We start from the raw sequence: 26,787 nt of genomic DNA, 5'->3' as shown, positions 1-26,787 counted from the left end.
TCTCACGTTGCGTTCAAGGGCTTTCAGAACTATTTGAATCATATTTAAAGAAATACTGCGATATCGCGACTAATTTAATTTAAGTTCTTGTTGTTTTCAATGGTTCACGTTGCATTTTTGATTTAGTTTATTTCCCACTTGACTAGCATTGTGAAAACATTGACAATTATACACCTTTTAAAACAGAACAGCTTAATTGTAATGCAGGATTTAGGAAGTTACAAGTCACAGTGAAAGCAGCATAGCTTTAGACTGGAGGCATGTAGACAGCACACACGTGTTGAATGTGGCGCCGTTTGCTGGAGTAATGAAGTAATGAATGCTAACTGCGAAGTAATGTGGATGAACATACCGGTAAATAGTGTCCGGACTCCAGACTTGTTTCAAGAAAAAGCAGAAAATGTTCTTAAAATACACACAAGGCTTAATTAACAAAAATGAACAACAATTAAGGAGATTATAAATTTGCAAGCTTAACTGTGCCACACTACAGTTGCAATGTCACCCACAAAGGTGAGTAAGATTCAGTTTAAGACTGTCTTTGCCCAAGTTGTAAGATGTGTCTGTAACAGTTTGTTAGCCTACGTTATTCTCATTCCGTCATGTTGGAACAGGCTGCTTATTCCTTTGTATAAATCGAAACTCAAAGTTTAGCAACATCCCTGCTAACTTATTGCTAGCCGTTAAATTAGTTTCACATTGAAAGAGCAAAGGAGAGGCTTGACAATACGTTTGAGTGGCACTAACAATGACCACCACACAATACCTTACAACTATACATGTCCTAACAACTGAACTAACGTGCATACGATAAGCTAGCCACAGTGCTTAGGCTAGCCTATACAAATGTAGAATTAAACATAAACTACCAGATAGTTGCTTATTTACATGTCTCCCCCTATCTCCCCACATGTATTCATATAAGGTTTTGTCGCCATCTGCAGTCTGAGTCATGTTATTACAGTCCGTTTCTTAATCACATGCTTATTATTTGATATATTACAGACTCTCAGACATAGTCCTGCTGCTGGGGAACCACAGGGCTTCTTCTTTGCTCAGAGACATTTGAGTAGGGATACCTGCTGAAAAACAGACTGCACTGCATGTGATGAGAGCTTTAGGGAGGCACGTCTATTCAAAAGCAAAGGTCAGTGATCTGCTAGTTGAATCTTGTCTCTGTGTTGTATCTTTAAACACCTTTTTATATTTGTGGAATCATCATAATTTTTGTCTCAGAAAAAGAAGTTTCTGCCCTGACACATTTGATTCGTGTTCCATGCTTGAAGTTGTTTCGAATTACTATTTTAAAAGAATGTAACTATTTGTGGCTCTGCAGCTTGTAGTACCATCTTTTTCAAGAAAATAACACCCCCTGCCTTCTGCTTTTCAAGACGTTTCTTCTCCTCATAGTGAAAGTTTCCTGAGCTGTACACTTCCTGAGTGGGCTGAATGTCAAACAGTTTCTTGAAGAAGAAGTGCCTTGCATATTATTTTCCTTTTTGCCCATTTGACACTATATAGATTTCTACTGCATATTTACCTACCAGAAGGGAAGGTAAATATTTAACTTCGGAAGTCTTATTGGGAGTCCTCAGTGTTTCCCACAGAATTTGATTCTATTTGTGGGGGCACCACACCACAACCGCACCGGCAAGAAAAGCCAAAGGCCCCTTAACCTATTCGGGTGGCCCACGCAAACACCCCCCCCCCCCTCAAATAACAAAATACAAGCGAGGTCATGGCTACTGTAGCAGACAAAGTTCTTGTTGCTCTGTGTTGTGTTGTTAATGAGTGAGACACACCGGAGTTGAGGATCTGTGGGGTTTATTCTCCCAAAAATATAATTGACAATTTAGGCATTTAGCAGACGCCTTATTCCAAAGCGATTTACAATGACCAATTACAGGGACATTCTCCCTGGAGTAACTGTGGGATAAGTGCCTTACTCAAGGGCACACTAGTGGTGGTGTTCCAGGCGGGATTTGAACTCACAACCTTTCCATCATCAGCCTCACTATCGATTAGACCACCAAAAGAAAAAGAATACTCTTTATGAGATCTATTTGTCGCGGACGATATTTAATTGTGGCGGCCCGCCACAAATGAATCAATGTATGGGAAACACTGGTCCGTATTCTCTGACAAGTGCAACCTTTTTGCAGGATTGGCTCCTAATAATAATCCCAATTAAAACAATCAAATGTTCAGACAGATATATGCACATTCTCCTCATACTATACAATGGCTGTTATTGTGTCAATGAGTGTATAGTGAACTCTGCACTGTGACGATATCTGAGTGAACAAGGGCAGATGTTTGGCAATTACATTTGGAACCAAAATGCAAGCTGACATGGAGGGGAAACGTAAGTGTTCAGAGGTCTCTCTCATCATATGATGAAACAGCTCCTCCTGGCCCCTCATCTACTGACTCTTCATCTCAAGTATTTCCTGCTGATGCTGCTTTGGCAACGGTGTCCAAGGACAACACGTTTTCCTGGATCCCTACTGGAAGAGTCAATGCCAACAGAGCATATGTTCAGCAGAATCCCGGCTGGGCGGGGGTTTAGTGCGTCACCATCTTGGCCTCAAAAGGTCTGGTCCACTCAAGAATCATTCCTCATAAACAACAAGACAAGAAGATAAACATTGTGTGTCTGTCCTCAGATGCTTTTAAGATGCAAACTGTTAGAATATGTTGAACTTTGGAGGATTTGATGAATTCCATAAAGCCCCTGTCACACTGTCCCGAAATTGACACCCGATGGACACACGATAAAGGAAATGTTCAAATTCGGCTGTGATCGTAGCAACATCGGGCCATTCGTGAGGGCATCTTGAGCCATCGTATGACCGCCGGTGGAGTTTCTCAGGCTCCGGCAGCAACTTCGTGAGCGGCAACTTCGTAAGGCACTCGTGAGGGCATCTTGTCAAGTCGTGTCATCTTCGTGTTATCATTCGATAACACTTCGGTGCATTCGCCCTCACTCTGATCGGGGCGAATGCCCGATGGCACCGATGATAACAAGATGCCCTCACGATGGCCTTACGAAGGGCAAAATTGACACACGAATTCAATACGAAAATGAACCTTCGCAAGGTCCTTCGGCTATTTTTTGGCATGCCAAAGATCTTGCCACCGCTCACGAAGTTGCTGCCGGAGCCTGAGAAACTCCACCAGCGGTCATACGAAGGCTTAAGATGCCCTCACGAATGGCCCGATGTTGCTACGATCAGAACCGAATTTGAACATTTCCTTTATCGTGTGTCCATCGGGTTGTTTTATTGCACAACAAAATCATGTAAACATATTATGCAAATAACCCAATTTGTGTTCTGTGAAACTGAAAAGGATATAATAATTATTTTGAAGGCGAGTTGACAGGAAGTTGTTGTTGCTATGGAAACAACAACATGACGGAGAAAACGTAATATCTTCTACATATAAAGACGGAGAAAGTAAAGAACAAAGTCTGAAAATATCAGTACAGTATCATAGTACTTTAACATAATTGTTTGTGTTACTTTCGTTGCAGTTGTATGTCTTAAATGTAATGTAAATGTTGCCTTCGTGTGTGGTTCGGGGCCATCTTCGTGTGAAATTCACAATTCAATATTCGTGTGTCCATCGGGTGTCAATTTCGGGACAGTGTGACAGGGGCTTAAGGCAAATCATTTGGAGTATCTACATTGCGCCTACATTTCTTTTAGTTTTAGTTTTCAAAAGAGATCGCAAGGTTGCCGATAAATTCAGTTTCACAATAGATTATCTTAGATTTTTATACAAATTGTGCATCTTACAAGATTTTCCTTTGCGTGGTACATTTGTTCCTTAAAATGTAAGCAAAGGTCAAAAGCAAAGTTAAACATCTGCTAGGTAAACCAATTGAAGGATAGCAGAGGGCCGCATGTTTTGAATATCAGCCTGTGAATCACTTACTGCCACATTCAATGCTAATGTACATGCGAGTGTTATGTCTATGCCTGTTTGCATTCCTTCACACTTTTTAGGGCTGCAGAAATGTGGTTGTAGGGTTACGAGGCATTTGTTTGAGTCAGAGTCCACAGATGAAATCCAGCTGTTGTTGCTAACTAGCCCTGCCATAATTCATATAGGACTGTCTGTTTGAGATGCAGGTAGATTGTTTTAGCAGAAGTAGTAGTATCTTTATTTGGATATAATGACTGCTTAAATAGGATGTAAGGATGTTGCATTTCTCAATTCCAAAGCACCCAATATGATATGTTTTAAAGAAGATAAGGATTTGGAAGGAGAATCAAGGCATTTTTTCTTTATAAAGCCCACAATTACAAGTCACAAATTTGCCTCAAGGGATTTGAAATCTGTACAGCATATGGCATCCTCTATCCTAAGTTGTTTGGTAACATAAAATAAAACTTCCAACCAAAAAAATCGTTTTAATGTTTAGACAAAATGAAAGGAACTTTAGTAGGAGCGACATACTGTAATAGGGAGGTATAGATGTCTTTACATGGTAAACATAAAACCTTGTTTCCATGTGTCTTAAAAGCAGGATACAAAAATGCGGACACACATACGAGGACACACACACACACACACACACACACACACACACACACACACACACACACACACACACACACACACACACACACACACACACACACACACACACACACACACACACACACACACACACACACACACACACACACACACATCCTCTCAAGAAGATACATTTGATTATTTTAGCCTGGAGATTATTATGGTCTGTATCCTCAATAACTCTTACTTCCTGTTCCCACGGTACCGGTCCCACTATAACCCTCGGCCAGTAGCCAAGACCCCCTCGGTTTCTCCCACGACTACTTCTTGCATTTAGACCCAGATGATTGAAAAACATTTCTTAATTTAGACACCATTGGAGCCCTGAACTGTCTGTTTAAACTGTCTTTTATAGCATCATCTGCAATGCGATGTTTCATTCAGGAATATTGCAATTGCTCAAGTTCCCACCCAGGCCTCGAATGCTGTCAGTTAAACATGCATGACTCTTTTCAAAAGGAGTTGTAAACCACAGGGTACAGCAAGTGACAGGAAAGGCTTGCAATGATCTTGGTGTGGTTGGTTGATGTTCCTTTTTAGATCTTCAGATGAGATTCTGGCATTTTGATTAGTTTTTCCTTTAGTGTAAATGAACCAAAGATCCGTTTTTACAACTTTGCATAACCAGTAGGCAAGTACAGTAGAAAGAAGTTATTTAAAGAAGCCTAAAAATGGGTTTAACATCTTCTAAAAACATCTTCTCAAAGCAGTCTTTGTGTATGCAGGACTTAAAATGACTCAGTTATGGGAGGGACACATTTTTCTTCCTATAAGCGTCACCTACATTTTCCTACATGGGCAAAGAGTCTGTTCTTCAATGCCCATGATTTAGACTGGCTTATTTTTCCAATAATAAACTATATCAGTGAGGAATGTGAGGCTGTTTCCTTTGGACCCTCACTGCTCTACTTAAAAAGCCCTGGGGTCGAACAGTGGGGGATTATAGGGTGAATCATGAATGGGTCTTTCTTAACCATGGATGTAACTGCTCTAAACATGTGAGCAAGGATGCTGCATGCCTGTGTCAATGTTCATGCTCGCCCTCTGTGATGCGGGCCTAGACAGAGTCTGGACTGTAGCGATGACTCTTAAAGGAAAATAAATATTCTGAACTGACTTTCACATACAGTACATCGTCATTAACATTCCAAAATAGAAAGCACACACATTATCAAAAAAATAACAATTCAGATGAAATTGCTCCTATTATCCAATGAGGTTTTGTGAAGTCATAGTCAAATGTTGTGGGAGTAAGGCACAGTGGGAAAAGATAAGAATATAAAACCAAATGACCCCCTGTGTTATCATTTTTTTGTATAACTTTAACGTAATTTCAACGTCAAATATCCATAAAATCACAACTGAAGGGTTTGCAATCTTTGCATGGTTGCATTTCCTCAAAGCCCTGCTCTGCCTCACATGGATGTATAGAATGAAGGCATTTTTCAAGCTACATTTTGTTTTAATGTTCCAATTGTAATGCTTCCGTTACTCTTGCAGCTCACGCACAACCGCAGCTAGGGACATTGCTGATGGGCATTTAGTCTAACACATGTTGTTGATTGAACATGTGTTTGCACAGTGTCACTGAAGGATCAGATAGTGACGTAGACCAGTTGCACTGTGGCTGCGCACAGTGATTGTAAGTGCGTAGAGCCTAGCATTTTAGATTACAGGCCTGTGTTGGATGTCCACAGGAGATAATGAGTGGATAGCCTGAGTCATGCTCTGTGTCGCCCTCTGCACTTCAATCACCAGCCATATCCACATAGAAGCTACTGTGACCAAAGAGATCTGCACTTCGTTAAACTGCACTCGGGGTAACCACAGAGCGCATCATGTGACACGCTACAGAGGAGGCTTGTTGAACTTGGATCCTTCTCCTTGAGTACGACCATCTGTGTCCCTTGAGAGCCAACATTGACGACAGAGTACATTTTCCCAGCTAGGCCCCTAAGAAAAGACTCATCCAGAGCCTTACCTCACATCTGGACGACCCAGAGGTTAGAGGCCAGGGTTGCAGGGATAGTGGAAGGGGGCTTCATTTCAGTTCTCTTGTGCTCGTATTGTCCCTGTTGCTTTGCCGCATTCCTCTTTTTGTGCAACTGACCCTAGGGAAAAAATAGTCTTCATACATTTGGTCTTAGTTTGAGTTTGTAAACATTAGGTGACAATATGGAAATCTAGAGTTAAGGTTTTCAACTGGTTAACGGGCTCTGCAAAAGGAAGTCTGTGAAATATTAAATTGTTTTACAACCCTGCTTCAATCTAACAACAAAAACAAAATTAGCCGATTACGTTTGTCTTGAATTGTATTAGTGTCATTTTGTGTAAATATCCTTGGCTTTGCCTTTTATCTCGCGAGGCTCAAAAAAATGACTACATGAGGAAACACAATTCTGACATTCGGGTCCCTTAATGTTTTTTTGGTTTCTAATAAAACAAAGGTATCATATAGGACCTTTTGAGAAACACATTTTTAAAAAGGGATTTAGAATATATTGTAACAGAATATTTATAAAATGCTTTCTCAAAGCATATCTGTAAAGATAACATATTCTTTTACTTTGTATTAGCACCAGTGTATTTTGTTAAGAGTGTTACAAGATGACCAAAATTAAATAAATTAGGCATGCCTCAAAAATAACTGCCAAACATTAGAGCAATCTCTCTTGGCCCGCAGCCAGAGGTCTTGCGAGGCAGCCTGTCTGTTACTAATCCAAACCAACTGTTGCTAGCCTTGCACAGCTTAATGAAATAGCATGCTGAGGGCAATGCAAGAAAAGTCCACTGAGTAGAGCAAAGGGACAAGTTGTGAGCAACCAAGCAGAGTGGTTCTAAAATAGTGAAGCGCGAGAGTACATTAGAGGCGGCCGAAGTGAATAAATGCGCATAGTGTACTGGGGGAGTTGTGAGACGGGGGATGGGGCTCCAAGGATGTGAGTCAGATTCCCTGTCAAATCAGCGGGGAGGAGACCTGATGAGAAAGGGATAGAACCAAGGAGAGCAGGGGTGGAGTGGGGGAAAGAAAACCCGGCCCCTCTTACACTAGCCGACTCTTCGGCATTCAGCGTCAGCAAAAACCCTAATGTGATCAAGATGGAAGTTGTCTTTGGACTTTTCACTGCTCCCCGGCTTTCTGCCTGCATTTGGGGGCTTTACTGCTTTTCCGACAGTTTTACAGCCAAGATTCTGACTGGAGTCCAGAAAACGTCTTGCATAAACTTAGACTAAGGACTACTTACAAAATAAAACGGATGTCGAGTCACTTGGAAAGCGATGGATTCATATTTCCCAAATAAAACCTTGCTCGCTTTCAACGGATGAATGAAAAGCCAACTTGCGACACATCTCTGGATAACTGTACTGGAAGCAAATAGTGGATCTATAATCTATTTGCTGGATTATCACCTGTTTTTAATTTCTCAATACAAAACTACTGGATTATATTTTACAACACTGAGTAATTTACAAGGAGTAAATACCTTCGCTCGAGAATTAAATATTTGAAATGTATTGAAGTGTCAGTTTGGCAGTTCGACAGCAAGCTGAACAGCTTTGGGACATTTGATGTAACCTTCCTTACTTACCTAATAACCCGGAGCAGGTTCATGACAGATGTTGCAGATGGGAGTTGGTGTTATCTGACTCTTTTCCTGAGGAAACAAAAGGTGAAAAGATTACTTTTACAGCTAAAGAAAGTTTTAGACATATTAAAAAAATGTTATTAATGATAAATAATCTATATTCAAACTAGATTAGATATATATATATATATATATGTTTAATCACTTCCTGTACAATACTCTTTATTCTTATTTTTCTTTGATGATGTTATGAATGAACATTTTGCAAATGTTAAGCTTGAATTGAGTACACCCTGCTTGTTAAATCCATGTGTTCTTTAATTTCTGTACATTCTGACCTAGAACAGCAGAAAGAAAACGAGCGCAGAGCTTGGTTTGATTCATGTTGTTATAAGAGCCACAGTATGCATTATGATTCTATAGGCTTGTTGAGACCCAGCTGTTCAGGGACAATAACTGTCATTTCGAGTTTTAGCTCCTTTTAGTGACTTCACTCTAATTTTTGTGGGTGTATGGATAGATGAAGACAGTTAACAAACACCCAAGAAGTTACAGACCACCTAACAGTGTGAATTTATACTGGTTTGGTTACGGTTTACGGTGTGAAAGCTGTTGACAAGTAAACAGGGGGTGTTTGCGCTTATCCTGATGATTGTCATGATGTTCCAGAATCCAGGTAGCTTTGTTGTCTTTATTCTTGGGTGCTTCAAAAAACTTCAGACTAAAACAATTGTTCCAGATCAAGTACATTCAATGAAGTGTGCATGCTGTAATGTGAAATTGGAACAGCTTTGCTTGAAAAGATTATCCCATGGTAGATTAGCATTACTAGGAATCATGTAGATCCAACAAAGTTTATACTTTCCAGGGAATTGTGAATGCAGTATAATAACAATTGAACTTTGATTCACTACTCCCTGGCTGTTTACTTGAAAAGTGAAATGTTATTTACCACATTTTCATCTGCACATTCAGTTTCTGTAAACTCATAACTTGCCCCATTTCTCTTCTCAATTTCATCAGATCTGGTTCTTGATTTTTGCCTGGCATCAAAAGCAACTCTATGGGATAGCACTGGCTGTTCACAATGCCAGTAGCCATACGGAAAAGAAGTTGGGAGGAGCATGTGACTCACGCTTCAGGATTACAATACAGTTATGATGATCTGGACCTGGTCTGCTGTCATGGGGTGGACAGCGAGGGGCCATGGTTGGGAGCAGGGGCTTCCAAACAAGGTCGACGGACGAGGTGCGCCTCCATGCCAGAGGGCTGCCACCAACTGTCCGCAGAAGACCATGTCCAGGCACTCGAGTTGACAGCTCCTGTTGTAAATGATAAAGCTGGATCACAACAGTTAACGCTAATGGAAAGCGATGCAAAGGTTTCTCTGGAATATCAGGAAGAGTCCGTTCATGGCCTGTATGAGTTGGTGGACGTTAATATTCACCAAAGGGCTTCTGAACCACAGCATCTCCATATAGCAAACATTGGAAAGTCTGGAGAATTTCACTGTAACTGTGGGATGTCCAGTGAAAATATTTTTTGTGCAACCGATAGCAGCAGTCACAGTGTGAAAACTATCAATGGTGAATGTGAAGTTGCCAAAGAGAGTAGCCAAAGACACGACATCTGCAATGACAATAATATCTCACGTGAAGAGCAACAATGCATCTCTATCTCTTCAAACAATGGGCCTCCACTGCCTGTATCTGCTAGTGAGCAGCCTGGCAAATGTCCAATTCATCAGGAAACAAGGGAGAGCCATACAGAGGGTAACAGCCGACCTCCTGAAATCTCTGAGGCCACATTAAACCAGTCCTCTGCTGCTGAACTGGAACCTCAAAAGGGCCTTCCAGATGTCGAGGAAGAGAAGCTTTCCACCTCTGGCCATGCCGATGTAAGTTTGACCTTACCTGTTGGTGTGCTGCCTAGTTTAGTTCGTATGATCGATAGTGGGGATGTGATGTCACAGGCTTGCAAATCTATGGAACCAATTGTGACTTTAGTGGTAGAGGATTTTTGTGACAAAGGAGTTATTGAAAGCCGGAGTTCAGAGTCTACCAACACGCTGGATGAAGAAATGACGGTGAATGAAAATACTGGACTTAAACATTACTCGAGGGACATTCAACAAGGAGAGCAGGATCATCATGACTGCAGTCCGGTATTGGATCAGGCTCATGCTTGTGAAACCTCCCACCAGACATCGTTGAAACAACATCATGTTGAAATTAAAGCAATGAACGGGCCTCAGGGAGAGAAAAGTGCACAAGAAGAAGACAGCAAGAAAGCAGCAGAATTCAGGGATGAGCCAATCACTTCATCAGATATTTGTTTCAAAGGTCAGTGTTGCTCTTTGACAGTTAACAGAATAGTTTCAACTGAAAAACTGGATACTGGTGACCCCATAAAGTCCTCCGTAAATCAACCGATGGACAACAGTGATGAAAACTCAGTGTCCAAAGAATTGGCTTGTTGTGAGAATCAAACCATAGCCCAGCAGTTGGAAAATAGCTGTTCAAAACTGGATGCTATCCCAGAAGTTAGCCACGTTGAGCCACATGACATCCCTTTACTAGATCCTCAAAAGAACATTGCCTCAGATTTCATCCAAAATCCACATGTTCAGCAATCCCATATGGATGATAAACATGCAGCTCCTGATCAGCACAACGAAAACCTGTCGCCATGCCCTGCAGAGGTCAATGAAGAGCTCTCACCAGAGGGACTCCATGGCAACCAAGCTTCTGGTTGTTACCTCAGTGAGTCACCTGCCCTTGAGGTGGCAGATGGCCGGAGGGAACACCACAGGCCAGGAGCCACAGTCTCTACAATGGACGAGCCAGACGAGGCCGCTCACAGAGATCTTTACAGTGACACACAACTTGCCAGTCCTGGTTTAGATGAAACAAATGAACCTGGAGATCAAAAAGAGGACGTGGTAAAAGTGCGCATGAGAAAGGTAAGGCTGTATTTAATATAGATTTAGAAAGAATGCAGGGGATTTGATTGTTATCTTGTTTCTTTGTAGTAATTGAGATTCTGGTACATCTCTGCCTACAAATTAAGTACATTTTTTGAAAATAAACTGACATATACGAGGCATTTATGGCCTTCAAATTATTTTTGTCCCACACTCTGGCAAGCGTTTCGGAAAACAATGACTTCACTCTCACATGCTCACAGATCTGTGAGTGGGGGGATCTGTGAAATGTTTTACTCTTTCTCAACCGCTCATTGCAAAACAAGGTCCTATAAGGGCATGGAGACTATGAACACAGAGAGGACTGGAAGCTCAAGTAATCTCTGGTGTGAAAGGCTTAAACAGCTCTCCAGAAAATACTGTATGTTGTACTATTTTAACACTGTTAGCTAACATGGTTGTCAGGGACAGTATATTGCCAAAAACGTAGGAATACGTTTAAAAGATTTGGGCACATTGGAAAAAGCAATGGCCCGAGAATGGGCACAGTATGTATTAACTTTTAGTAGTTGCCGTGTTGGCCTTTTTGGTACAAGAAATCCATTATTTGCAATGCAAGGAGCATAAGAAAGGCATGTTGTTTAGACAAGTACCATATTGTGGAAAGTCTGATTCTTGTGATGGCTTCTAGCTGAAGACGATTACCCGCTTGTGAACAGCGAGAAGTGACAGAGTTAATTGTGAAAATCGAATGCTGTTTTCAACTTTCTTTCTATTTTGCATTTGGAAGCCCTACAAAAACATTTATTAAGACAATTGTTCTGACTTTTAAATTGATACTATGCATTTCTTCTGTGTAGAAAAAAAACCAAGATAATCTGCACTGAAGCCCATGTAGAAGTGGCAAGTTGGTGTGTGTTACCCTTACTCAAATATATTTCAAAGTAGTTGCTCTGTATTTATCATGAAAGATAACTTATGATGTCATGTTAGTGATAATACACACTCCCGCAACCCCCTTACAAAGTAGAATAAGATCATGTTTTTCAACCTTAAATGGTGTGTGTGGCATGAGCTATGATGCTGACTGAGTAACATTATGCGATCACCAACACAAGTTGGTATGATGCATTATCGGACACTCTGGTTGGGTTTGAGTTCCTGAAAAGTATATTAGTTGTGTAATCCCTGATATTTTCATATATAATAAGATTTTAGTGAGCAAAGAAAACTTGGATGCCTTTTCAGTAATGACGAAAGTTGACATCATTACCTTAAGCTGCCACAGACGAGAGATCGCAGTCCACTGCACGGACATGGAAAACGATTTATAACCATTGGCTCTAGTTTCAATTTTAGGATGATTTTCAACCTTTTGATTAAATAACCCAAAAAGTTGGCACCTGGTACTTATGTGGGGAGATTCGATCATTACACCGGAAAGCGCCAACGCAATTCATCCACCATATGGTGATGGCTGCCTCCTCTTCCACAGCACCACATGGTTATCGCCATGGGATGGATTTACATTCTTTATGAGGCCAGTTTACTAAGAAGATGTGATTTAGTGAAATAAACGTCCCTAAGGGAGTTTGGGACATAAGATAGTTAGTATAAAGAGCAGTAAAAGCGTGTCAGTCTTTATTATTATGAAGGTCATTACTTAGCTGATGTTAATATCTGTAAGTGGACAATAGCAACAGTAACCTCGAATTATCTCTGATAAGAAATTGTACTAACAAATGATTATGTCCCTCGTGAGACATGTTGTTGCAGATTTAGTTTGTGAAATGAAACCATCTGGTTTGCATAATGGCTTCAGATGAACCTGATATTTGGCTTTGTTACTGTGTTTATTTGTTTTAGCAACAAGGCTTTATCCTGACCCAGGGCCAAACTGGCTCAACTGTCGCTTATCTGACAGCAGACTACTTGGCAACATCAGCATCTCAGTGCTCTCTTTGTCTGCTTTTTCTCTTCTTTTCTCTCCATATTTCATAAATCAAACCCTCATGCTTTTGGTTACTGTTTATGAATGACAAACCTACATTAAACAGAGTGTTTGCACATAGTAGTTTGATGCATAATCTTCTAGATTTAGCTCAACAGAGATAAAGACCCTCAGTTTAATGGACAGGTCTGAAAAATGGGATGCAGGCCACCGGGTGTAAGAGGGGGTTTGAAAAAGAGAGCAAGGGAAGGGGAAGGAGGGGTCTAAGAGTTCAAACAGTGTGGGAACTGTCTCCCATCTCAAAAAACAGGAAGTGAAGAAGAATGTAACAGAAACCTCAAAAGATGAGAAAGAGAGAAAAGAAACCTTCTGAGAACACCCAAACCGCCAGAATGCCCCCCGAAGAAAACGTTGCCTCACTGAGGCGCCTGACATTGCACTGCACTTGTTTTTTACTCTGCTGTTTTGTGGTTGTTATTGCCATCTCGAGCCAGATGCTTTTGTTCATTCAGTGAGGCCTCGTAAAGATGTCATTGTTTTACCACGATACAATGTTTCATTGTGATACTTTGCCAAGGCGACAAAACGTAACAATGTGCGCTGCCACTAGCTAGGATTGCCAATGAATGCATCAATTTGAGACACATTTCCATGACACACATGGCCCCCGATGACTATTTGCTCTCGGCAAACCCAATAGGAACTGCTTTTGACAGGGTAATTTGGCACTAACTGGAAAATAAATGTAAGCCCAAGTCATTGGACGTTATTAGGGATGGAGCAGGAAGCCGGGCGCAGAGCTCAAGCTGGAGCTCGAGCTGGAGCTTGTTTATCGTGATGCAGATTCTATCTAGGATCCATACAACTGTCAGCCTCACACACATTAGCGTTAGTCACAGCTTGTATGAATGTTGTCATCTGCACACACCCATTGTAAACTTAACTTAAACAAGATTGAGCTACATGAGCTGTGTCACAGGTTTTGTTTAGTACTTACTTTAGCCTACATTAAACAATAATATGCCTTGCTAATGTATCACGTCTTAGAACAGACAAATGCTGTCTTTTTCTGCATGTCATTCTCTCTCTCTCTTTTCCCTTTCTTGTCTCTTCATGGCTATCCATGAAGGAATCATATTAACATGTTAATACTCTATAATACTCTATACCTCTGCACCAACAATTACGGTGGCTGTGTCCCATGAGCTCACCCTTATAAAGTATTTTACAGGCCGTTTTTGCGGAGATTGTAACAAGATTTGTTTGGGACTAATGAGCCGGCTGTGTGATGTAATTGGTTCTTCTTGCTCGAGAAGCTTAGACAGGGAGCCACACCCAGAGCCAGGATAAATAACAGGCAGAAGGAAAATAAAACATATACAGTACTTTGTTAAGAACTCCAGAAAGGGAATAAACAAGTGTTTGAACTTCAAACAAAGAGTTTATATATTTAATCAAACTATTCACGATTGAGGCATAGCAAACAAAGACAGAGTGGAAGTTGGAGTGTGGAGATGGGCTGGTTGTCTTGTAGCTTGTCTTACCAGAGACACACCACCTGAGGTCAGTGTGAGACTTGTGTTTGCAGCTTTAGAATGCTAATTAAAAACCTCTTTCAACACAGAATAAAAGACTATGGGCGGAATGTTTTAAGGCTGAAAGTCATATGTTTAAGAGATAAACACTGTATGCAAAGGATGTTGGAAAAGCAGGGGAAACAACCTGGACTATTTTAAGACGGATCGGTGTATTTGTAATATGTTGATACATCCTGGATCAAGGTCACTTTGGAGTCCTTGATTTGTAAGGAAAGTAAAGCCAATAACTAGGGACTTGGTTAAGATTGTAATGCCTTTACGCCAACTAGACTGGATCCTTTATTTTTTACGTTAAAAGCAATACCGTCCAACAGGCACGGAAGCAGATACATCTATTACATTCATTAAAGTATAGACATGTTTTAAGAAAATGTAGGGGACCGCTATCTCTGAGGTGTAGCCTTAACCGAAAATGCATATATTATCTTAATTACTGATTTATCTAAATATAAATGCTCAGATAACGGCTACATTCAACATTCAACACAACACCCAAAGTAATACATTGTTTTTTAGAGTATGTTGAGGTACTTTCCCGTTCAGTTGAAAGTAAGCCATGCCTACACTTAATCAGAACTTCAGAAGGCAGGAAAAGAAAAGTAACCTTGTGCATGGGGGCAGAGTCGCAATGCAAGGCTCTTACTTATTGATCAGGATGAATTAAGATTTTTCGTATCTCTACACGTTTATGACATACAATCACATACAATGCTATGTTCATATTTGTTTCTTGTGATTTTTCTGTTTATTCAGCGTGAGCATGCTCGTTTGGACTCAATGGTGTTGCTGCTGATGAAGCTGGACCAGTTGGACCAGGAAATTGAGAATGCCCTCTGCGCCACCTCCTCCATGGGCAGCACGCCGACCCTCCATCGCAGACAGCTGCTGGTACACACCTGCATGTTACCCTGCTGTTACTCTTTATACAATTATTTTACATTTCCTATGTTTATTCAAAATGTTATGTTGTCCTTTATCTAGAGTATTTTCTCCTTTATTGGCCATTTTGAGGCTTAGCAATGCCTATAGACACTCTATATTAGGGACGGGAATTTGAAAGCAAATGTATATTCGAATATTCGACACCAAAAAAAACGTTTAACCGATTAACCAAAATGTACATATCCTATAAAAAAATATATATTTTGAAAAATAAATAAATACATGTTCAAATAAGTATAGAAACCAAGTTGAATTCGTCAAATGTATTGAACTAGTGATCACAGTTTGAACAGTTGACAGCTATAGGCCTATAGCTTTCATGCTTAAAACATAACTTGGTTTTCTGATGGATTTGGACATAAACGCGAGTGAAGTATAACCGGACGCGAGAGAGAGAGATCAGCACCTGCAGCTCTGCCCGCTGTGAGGGACCGGTGAGCGGAGCAAAACACACCTTTAGACCTAACACATTTAGCTATGGCACTGTCGTATACATTGAATTATTCCATTTGATAATATGTAATCAACTTAGGCACCCCTCCCAAAAAATTACAATAACAATATTCATAACTCATATTCTCATATTCGAATACCTGAATAATTTTGAATAGTAGATTAATCATTCCCATCCCTACTCTATATCAATGACCTCCTGATGCACTGTGTAGTGTACTCTACATTTATAAAACTATGCTCTTGATCATCTTTGAAGCAATACTTGAATAAAAGGGATAAAACTGTTTTTTGCGATGTAATGCCTACATTGTAATCTTTATCTTTCAAAGGCGCAGGAGTTTGAGGCTGGATCTGTCCCAGCAGCATCACGAAGCCCGCCCCATCCATACCTTCCTGCTGCCTCCACCTCAGAATATACCCCAGCCCTTGGAGCAATACCTAAAAGTGGGGTAAGTCAGATCTCTAAGATATACCAATATACTGTATATCTAAATATGAATCATCAGGTCATGAGATGACACATTTGGAAAGGTTGCACATCGCATATCTTAACTATGAACAGCTTGATAAAGACACATTAAGACATCATACCTCACCTTTGTTCTTTAATCCCTTTTTGGCTTTCTTTCCTTCCCTTTTCTTTGTATTTTGTTTGTATTATATCTTAATTGATTGAAAAAAAACGTTTTGAAAGTTGAAATAAATCAGCAAACTTAGAGGGAGCACACACACACAGACTTGTAGTGAAACACCCAGTTGTAGGAATGTCCTCGGGCACTCAGGGCTTAGCCAAGCAGACGTTTAAACTCTATAATTACCTGGTTCCAAAGATCTAGACCTCTTCGCCCCAACAAAGGGGTCAGAAAGGGGCTCTAAGGGTGAAAAGCCAGGGCAAAGGGGAGCGAGGGGGGACACGCTTCAAGTGAGACGTGCGTCTTCAAACCGCCTTCTTGCTCACTTAATGACTTTGTCAGCTTCCTTTGCTATTGCCTTCAGACACAGGGCAAAGCAAACAAGGCCGGTAGCCAGTGGACTGAAACCTCAAGGAAGCTTACAATAGTTTGAACACAAATGTAAAAAAACAACAGTTTTCACCTGTTTTTATCTTATGATGTGGTGATGCATAATAAGATATCCCTAAACCGGGAACAGGATGTTTCAGATCCACAACAATTCTCTTATCTAGCTAGAACAAAACATTGCAACCTGTGGAAATATCAGTGTTCCTTGATGAAATTCTTGACTTATCTCTCGCAATTCCTTGTTGACATTGCTTTGTCTTGTTGAACGTCACAACTCTTATGCTGTCTCGAAGGAAAGCAATATTTCATGCATGTGTGACGGTTACTTTTAGGGAAACAGAGCACCGTGATGTCTGTGGTCAACTGTTACCACATCCTTCAGTCCATGCAGTAACCCAAGGTAACTCACTAAGCTTGGGTAAACAGTGCTTTCACTGCGCCTAATAGGAGGCTTTTTACAGTGGAGGCTCTGCGGGGTGATTGATTGTGGCCAAAGTGATGATGACTCCATGAAGGGGATTCGCAGTGGTTAATTGTTGAAGGGACTGTTGAGTCCTTTCAATCTTAAAGTGTTGGGACGCCCACCTAATCTTTTTAGTGAGACAATACAAATCCTTTAAATGATGTAAACACAAGGCGTTTTGTGGAAGAACCGGGGTTGAGGTTTTCATTCAACCAGACATCGAGGTTGTGTTGTACAAGATGATAATATAATACATTATTCAAACACAGAATAATAATTAATTCATGTATAAAATAGTACTTTGTTCTAAAAAATAAACTTGAACACATTTATTTTTAAAACAATTATTACATTTTAAATGTCCCACACAATCCAGTTATTAAACACACTAAATACTTTATAATTTAGTGAAAACAAAGCTTTTGCTATGACAGAATGTAATCCAATATAGCCTGAGTAAAGACAGTCTTGAACATAGAAGAAAGATCACTGGCTCTGTGCTACCTACATTTCTCACAAGCATTAGCATATGTTGCATTGAACGTGTCTTGACATCCATCATTACAAGAGGTATTTGCAAGTTTACACAGGACAGCAAACAACATGTATCTTTTTGGCAAGACAATGGTAAGGGCAACCCATTTCATAGGAAACATCAACACTGAAGTCGCTACTCTAGAAACTTCTGTAATTTATTAGGAGAGATCCAAGAAGTAAAACTAAATTAATAGTATGTGGACCTTTTTTACAGTGTAACCAAAAACATTTAGGATAGTGCGTGTGTGTGTTCTTACTGTCCCCAACACAACCTGGCACTCGCTGTCACTTTGGTGTGATCGTACTGAGCACACACTTGTGGTGTTCTGTCCTTTCAGTCCCACCGATAAAAAATGAAGTGGTGGTATGTGACTGTTTACGTTTTTGACGAGTGGACACTCACTAGGTAGTGTTGTGCCCTCTCTGCAGTGGAGAAGGCATTGGGTTCAAGTGAATAGATTCCTGGCTCTGGTGGCTATTGTTAGCTTTCAGCAGGTGGCTGTTATTCTTGCATCGAATGTGGGGCTAACATCTAGCGGATGTTGTGCCACAGCAGGTGTTTTTTCTCTTGGTGGAACGGCTATTCTTTGCCCCAGAGTGTTTTTGTTGGCAGGTTCTTATTACTTGCTTAGTGTAGCAGGTGTCTTGCACTTTTATTTTACGTGCATTGTTGTGTTGCAACAGGTGGCTTTTATTTGGTTTATAGACTCATAGTTGTCTATTGATTTGTATCATATTTAAGGTTGAAACTAACTCTTTATTGATTTGTCTATAAAATGTGAAACAAAAGACAAACTTGCTCAGGCTAAAGGTAAGGTTGTCAAATGTTTTGTTTTGTCCCATGTCCTACTGTTTTGTGTCCAGTCAATTTACAATCACATCAAACAATGACAAATAGAAAAATAAACGTATTTAAGAATCTGAAACAATTCATATCTATAATGTTTTTTTGGTGTTGCCGAAAACTGTTGAGTTTTGATAAGCTCAACAGTTTCAATAAATAGTTTCAACTGTAATTATATTTTTTCACTGACAGATTCCATTCTGTGATGTAATTATTTCCCATCTTTTGTAGTGGTGGCTTTGTTATAATTGTTTAAGGCTTTGTATAATTGCCCTTCATAGCAGTATTAGCGATCATTAATGTGTTTGAGTATAATCTTTAGCGCCTAAGGTATGCGTGGAGTCAAAACCATTTGTTATGCCACTCTATTTTTAGAGCTCCATAGCTGCAAAGGATGTGCCAAGCCACAGAGGCGGGTGGAGGCTGCTGACCCCTGACCACCTTCCTCTAAATGTTACAGTCGGAAACAACATATCAGTCACCCTCAGCGCGGAGGGTTCCCACCAGAAAGACAGACCCCGAGTCCCCTCAAAGTCACAGACCATGGCTGTCTGTCATACACTGTATGGTGTCCAGGAAGGCTCTGCCCTCATCTTCTTTGGTAAACATTCCAGGGTGTCCTTTGACCCCATTTATGGATCGGTATTATGTCTCTATGACAACAGCGTTCCAAACACAACCTGTGTCATCTCCATAAGTTGTTTTGCCGCTGTTTGACAGGGAATTCTGAAAGTACCAGATTACCAATGTCCGGAGTTTCCATGTCTGGATTCAAGAGATATTTTTGTGAGATGATTGATTGAGAGATATTTTTATTTTATGTCAGAAATACTTTATTCCCTATCAGCTGATAATGAATGTTCGTCGCTCTTTATCTGTCTGTAGTTGGGCAGACAATAGAAGTGCTGTGGTTTGCGTGCTAAGGTCACTAAAAGATCTCTGCTCTGTCCTTCCTCTTTGTTCCGGTTTGGCAGCCTCAGAGTCCCCAAACATCCTTTATTCAAACCACACCTTCCCAATGTCCCACAGAGATAAAAGACTCAACATTTGTCTACTTTCACTGGTTTTTATTTATCATTAAATTGGCTTCCTGACTCTCTGTCTGACCCGTCCTAGGTCAATAGTCAACACCATGTGCAGCAGGCATTATTATGGTTGCCTACATTCCACTAACTTATTTGGCTAAAAGATTGTTGAGGGCCATAATGAGTTAGTGAACTATGGAGCCAACCTCCATTCAGTCCGACAAGGGCTGCCAGTAGTGGCTCTAGTCATGGCCACGCTATCCGCTTTGTGTGGTGTAATTGTCCCCAAGGTCACTCCTCTGCTGAGCACAGCTGTAACAAGGGGACAAACACAGACCTGCTGGGGTTTGAAAAAAGAGGGTATGAAAAAATAAAAGGCTTGTGTTTGGAACAGGATGTGCAAAATTAACTTCTCATCAACCCCCACAAGGAAGTCTTGTTTTTCGTGTAGATTCAAGGCTATAGCCATTCCATAAAACTATCAAGGAACAGTATAAAGAAGGGAATACAGAATACATACATATTTGTTTATTATAGTTGGCAAAGTCTCATAAAACAACAAAGTTAAACACAAAGCCAAAACATGGCATCATGAAAAGTGTGTGTACATGTTTCAGCCTGCATCAGTGTGCATACTGCATCATTTCTCAAATTGATTTGAAATGCTTAATTGTTTGACAAAGTTCAAGCATCTTCTGTGGAAGTCAAACTTCAAATACATTTTTTGACACCACTGTACTCAGTGGCAGCTCTTTCTGTTTGTACGTTTGACAACATACTCTTCATCCCCATTTATGGCTCCATGTGTTTTTTTTTCCAAACTTAAATGAATCCTAGTACTTCATCCAACATGAAAACATCACTGTGCTGTGTTCGTTGCTAACGAGTAAATGTTGGTAGTGTAAAAGGCACGCACTGAGTCAATGAAGCGTAACGCACATCTATTACGTAAAGTAGACAGTAACAGGCACAGATAATAGTTGCAGGATGATGTTAGTTGTTGACAGTACATCTTAAGGGTGACTGAAAAATGCAGGCATCTGGAAACACCCCTGCAGCCCAATGATAATGAACCTCCATAAATCACAAAAGGAACATACAAACCAAATGTACTCTGAAAAACCTGCACACACACACACACACACACACACACACACACACACACACACACACACACACACACACACACACACACACACACACACACACACACACACACACACACACACACACACACACACACACACACACACACACACACACACACACACAAATTCATAGCTGCTGAAACATGCACACAGGAATTTATTGTAAAACCAGGTGCAATTTAGGCAAACACTCATTCAAGCTTTTGATTTAGGGTTTTAATTGTAACATATGTTAACATTTTTATTTTGATGATGTGTTCTTTAATTCGTGGTTGCCTTGAAGTTGCATTACCTTTGCCAAATAAAACCTGAGTGTCTCAATCCAATCGATCAGCTTTGCCTTCAGTGTAAGGAATAATTGTGGAAGGACTTTTTCTATTTTATTTAGCTTAATATCTTTATTGTGGCACGTGAAATTGTTCATGTCCAGAAAGTGTGTTTCTAGTAATGTTTAGCCAACATTCAGTGTTTAGCTTACCAGCCGATGCAGTGCCCTGTAAAGCAGATGGTCAAGAGTGTGCATTCTTTAGTATACCTCACAACATTATAACCCTGCAAGGTCTCAACCACCGGTCCTTCTCGTAAGTCAGTAAGCTTGGTGTCTGCTGTGGGGCCTCCACCATCTTCTGCAGAGGACAGTCTAATCCCTCTGTGTTGTTAACCCACTCTCTGCTTTCGCCCAAAAATGTCAGCGGCTAATCCACAGGCTAGCATTGTTGGTGCAGTAGGGATCATAAGACTTATCCCTGTTAACTCTGCTCCATAAGCCACACATTTAACTTGGAGGAAACAGGTGACACATGTTGTCCTTTAATCAGAGTAATGAGACGGGAATAGAACAACAGTAATACAACAGTCCCATTTGTTTTGGCATCTATTTTTAAACTTTTGACTCGATGTGTTTAAAACCACTTGTGGAGCTTCTTGGTAACATAATAAAGAAAAGCTTGTTTCTGAAGGATAAACCTATAGTGGACAATGGATTGATGAGGATTGGATTCTATATTTTATATTCAGTGTTAATGAGGTTGTTTTCTGGATTTAACTATCGTGTGTATAGAGAATTAAAACAGCGTGGAAAGGAGAGACTTCAGAATAACACATATTTTGCTTGTGAAAATATACGTCGTCAAAAAAAGGGTTAGAATTAATTTGATACTTTTTCTCATGGCATTATTTTATGGTTTGCCTTTTTTAGTATTGGTAATGCATGAATTATTAATAGATATACAAAATATCAACCAAATGTTTGGGGGTGGTTATGCAGATACAGCTATAGTTAGGTAAGCTTTGATCTAAAGTTACACATTATAAAGATGAACATTTCTATTAGCACAAGAGCAAGCTTTACTACCTTCACAGATGACCTAAGGGGTAAAGTTTGAGGATGACTGGTTGGTTTCCCTTTTGGGGGGAAGACTCTTTTGGTCGGACAAGTTAAGTGTTTTTCTCTTCCGGTGATGGATTCCAAGGGCCACAGTGTATGCTCCAGGGGCTCAGCACTAAACCCCACCAGACACTGCCCGAAACCAGAAGCCTGTTGCTTTGGCTTACTCTTGTAAACAAAGACCAATATGTGTCTATCTGTGTGCATTTCCACTTTTCTCACTCTTTTTAAGCCAACCTTGCCCCACACAGAACATATCTCACAACTCAAGGTCGAGCGGAAGAACCTGGCCTTAGCTGACGTTCTCTGTGTGGGTGATTGAGTACACAGTGCGTATGGTAAAATCATTAACCTCCTCACAACTTACTCCAACAGACCAAAAGTGCACCAATTCAAAACGATTTTCACCTTGGCATCAAGCATTACACAAGACGTCAGTACATGTTACTGAGACATTTCACCATATTTCCTAGAAAGTTGTTTTCTTTTGAAATATCGGTTAAAACCAACATCTGGACACTAATATACATCTTCTACAGGAAATGTTCCAACGCATCATTACACCAAGTCATCACATCACTTCCTGTTGACACACTTCAAGTTTGACATATGGAAACTATTAAAATGTGGAAAGGGCGTGCGGGGAGAAAGTATAAGGTGGGGGGGGTTGAACTTCTCCAGAAGGAGAAGGCTACAATGACATTTTTTCCCACGTTTCTCTGCACACGTGCACTCGGGGGTCGACAGAGCATGGAGAATACATTCTTGTATAAGTGCAGGGCAGAAAGAGCATATTCATGCCAGTCAAAAACAGAAATGAGCTCCAGATAACATCTCCAAAGGCCCTGGACAGGCGTGCACATGCACTCTCTCACACACACACACACACACACACACACACACACACACACACACACACACACACACACACACACACACACACACACACACACACACACACACACACACACACACACACACACACAATGTCTGTCCTCCCGCTATCACACACAGTTACCTTATACGTCTAGTGCCGCGGCCGCCAGCTTACCTGACCATAAGCCATCTGCACCAATTTAGCCATTTGCTTTAAGTGGTGGAGAAAAAGGTTTGGGTTAGCCTGAGCCCCCTAATCCTTGGCCAGGACAGACCATGGGTGGTCACACACACACACACACACACACACACACACACACACACACACACACACACACACACACACACACACACACACACACACACACACACACACACACACATACACATACACATACACACTCACACATACACACACACACATACATACACACACATACACCTACTGCAGCTGTAGTGCATGAGGGAGGCCGGGGGTGAGAGGGTGGTGGGGGGTTGAGAGAGGCATGGTGGACTGCTGGGATTTGTTGTGCAAGAGCCACATGCCAATGGTTTGCTTAACATCTCTGACTAACTCACTCACACAGAACAACGTGTTCACACAGCTGTACACAATGTGTGCACTGGGTCCAGGACGGAAAACTAAAATCGTATTTGTTACAATGGCTCTGTATTGAACCTCAATCATTTTTATTTGTTAGTAGCCTCTAATACCAAAATCTATGACAGGTCAAAGTAAAGCTGTAGACAACATGGAGGCTTTGTTTTGTTATTTTCATGTAAACATGATGTAGCTTTAAAAGGGAATATTATGGGTTTAACATTTTTGTCATTGTGTAACTTTATACATAGTGATTCTCAAGTATTTAACGCTTCCAAACAACCCTCAGCCCTACTTGTTAGGTTCAACACCAATCAAAACCTAAAACATAACATCAATGTTTTGGTCCATGATTTTTGAAATAACTTTTTTTGATGGTAATTGTGCAATTTATCATTACTCAAACTGAATGTTATAAAACCCACTTAACTGAACTTCCTGCTACAGCAATAATGAACCTATTGCATGCTTTCCGGCAACAACACACACACACACACACACACACACACACACACACACACACACACACACACACACACACACACACACACACACACACACACACACACACACACACACACACACACACACACACACACACACATGTGTAAAGCAAACACATACCATACCCCCTGTGCCGCCCACGCAACCCACTTCCAGTAAATTAGTGGCAGTAAATGAGGCAGCTGACGCTCTGAGCTCTGCAGCCTACAGCTCCCCAGTGGACACCTGACACGGCTCGAACAACCCCACACTGGGACAACCTGCACTGTGGCATGTTAGGGGAAACACCGTTAACCATCGGGAAAATATGTGACCGTGGTGCTGTGAAAACACTGGTACTTGCTGGTACCCATTCATTCACATTCTTGTCAAGCTCTGTGGTCTTTCACTCACATTTATTCAGCTGTAATTGCTGTTATGAGGGAAAACAGACAATTAGGTGAAGGTGAGATTTACACTGTGTAAGTGACTTCATGGGTCATTGACAGGAACCCGTGGTGTGGTGTTTACACAATAGGAAGGGCGCACACTGGTCAACTGAAATGTCTTGTTAGTGCTAAGCAGAAATGCAACACAGACCTCACATGTTGTTTCAAATATTCAAGACTATTCTTTTTGAGGGTTTTGCAAAAGTAGCTGATAATTAAAGTACAGAAAGGGTAGCCTACTATGTGAGGTTAAATCTCAATGTATCATAACATACTTAAAGGATAAAGCTGGTTATATCCGATAGTCTTATTATTTTAAAGAAATCCTACAAAAAGACTAAACCCGGGCACGATGTTAGTCCATCTGTCTTGTTACTCTCAGACTTCCCTACATTTTCTCTGGCACTCAGCCCAGAGCCTATTCCTAAATATAATCTAAGTATTTCAAATATTAAGTATTTAAGATATTTGGAAGTGACTATTCTCATCAGCGGATGAATACACTTTTTTTGAAAATACAGTGTTACCTGTTAGTATGCAGGAACTTATTATATGTAATTGATAAATGTCAAAATCAAAACAAGTTGTTAGTGTTGTCTTTACAGAATATCAAACTATCTTTTGTTTTGCACACATGTATATGCAGCGAGGACACTGCTAGTATAACTTCAGTCCAACAGCTGAAACAGCACTGAATATAAATCAGTCTCTGATTTCGCCTCACTGTTGTTGTTCTGTTTGTGCTGGAGATTTAGTGACGGGGGAGTGAGTGGGAGTCTCTGGCCTCTCCCTGGTGTCTTTTATAGGTCATTAATCATCAATAAATGTTAAAGCTATTTGTCCAGAGGGGATATTTTACTCACCTTGTGTCTCTATGGTGACCAATGAAGTGATTAATGCTGTTTTTGCCCACACATTAAACACAAAGGCATGTTCACACACTTATAAAGGTACACGTAAAGACTAAGATGCACCACTTTAAGATTTAGATTTAAGATCAAGTTTGTATACGCAAAAAGCTCAACCACTGGCTTCTATGGAATCTGAACGAGACAGATTGGGACCAAGACAACATTTTATCCAGCGGTAGTCGCCCAACTTGGTAGCAAAAACAAACTTGCATATGAGAGAAGGCATTGTGTTCAATGTCAGCAGACTGTTCATGCCTGTGGTGGTTCATCATAAAATATAAGAACTCTCTTGATCTTAAAGAGATAAAGGGCTTGGAGACAAATATTTGCCTTCTAATAATTAACTCATGCTCAACAGTCTTATTCTGTACTAATCTAAATGATTTATAATGGATGTAACACTCTTTATAACTTAATTTTGATCCGTTTATCAACCCCAGAAATTAAAGGATAAATTCCAGAGAGCTACAGTACTCAACGTTAATTAGATTTCTAAAGTTTAATGTGTACTCACTAACTCATTTTGGGAAATAAATATTGTTTGGAATAAGTCAATCGAAAAAGCTTATATTAATCAAAAATGCTAAGGAACATAAGAACACCTTCAGCTCACAGAGAGATCAATGGACTCAATCCCAGCTGCTTCAAGTTTCAAGGCTTTATTGTCATTTGCACATTAGCTACATTGTAGATATGGCAATGACAAACGTAGGTCACAGGCTCCTCCAACAGTGCAACATATATATAGGACATAGAATAGTACAAGAGAATGTTTGGAGATGTGCAAGAATGTAAATGCAAATAAAATAGAATAGAAATAGTGCAAAAAGAGTCTATATACAAGTCAATTGAATGATATATTAGATAAATAATTTGCAAAATGCAAACAGATGAATGTTTATGGAAAAGTTCAGGTGTAGTCTTATGGCCTGTTGGATGAAACTGGACTATTAATTGGTCAAAAGCAGTCAAGAGCCCAGAGTCAATTTGAGGTTGT

At 40.4% G+C, this 26,787-nt stretch overlaps 1 protein-coding gene across 1 annotated transcript in view; it reads left to right on the top strand.

Annotated features, from left to right (window-relative positions):
* The first annotated feature begins 7,677 nt into the window (after nt 1-7,677).
* Nucleotides 7,678-26,787, top strand: part of LOC117543396 (rho GTPase-activating protein 7-like) — an 82,465-nt gene continuing 63,355 nt past the window's right edge. Inside the window, 4 exon segments of the mRNA XM_034211653.1 lie at nt 7,678-8,258; nt 9,198-11,136; nt 15,400-15,534; nt 16,374-16,493. Of these exon segments, the coding sequence (XP_034067544.1) occupies nt 9,262-11,136; nt 15,400-15,534; nt 16,374-16,493 (2,130 nt within the window). The 5' untranslated portion in view covers nt 7,678-8,258; nt 9,198-9,261.

The sequence above is a fragment of the Gymnodraco acuticeps genome, unplaced genomic scaffold (assembly GCF_902827175.1).
Source record: "Gymnodraco acuticeps unplaced genomic scaffold, fGymAcu1.1, whole genome shotgun sequence".
Taxonomy (NCBI): Eukaryota; Metazoa; Chordata; class Actinopteri; order Perciformes; family Bathydraconidae; genus Gymnodraco; species Gymnodraco acuticeps.
The sequence above is the reverse complement of the archived record's forward strand: the minus strand, read 5'-3'. Positions and strand labels throughout refer to the sequence as shown.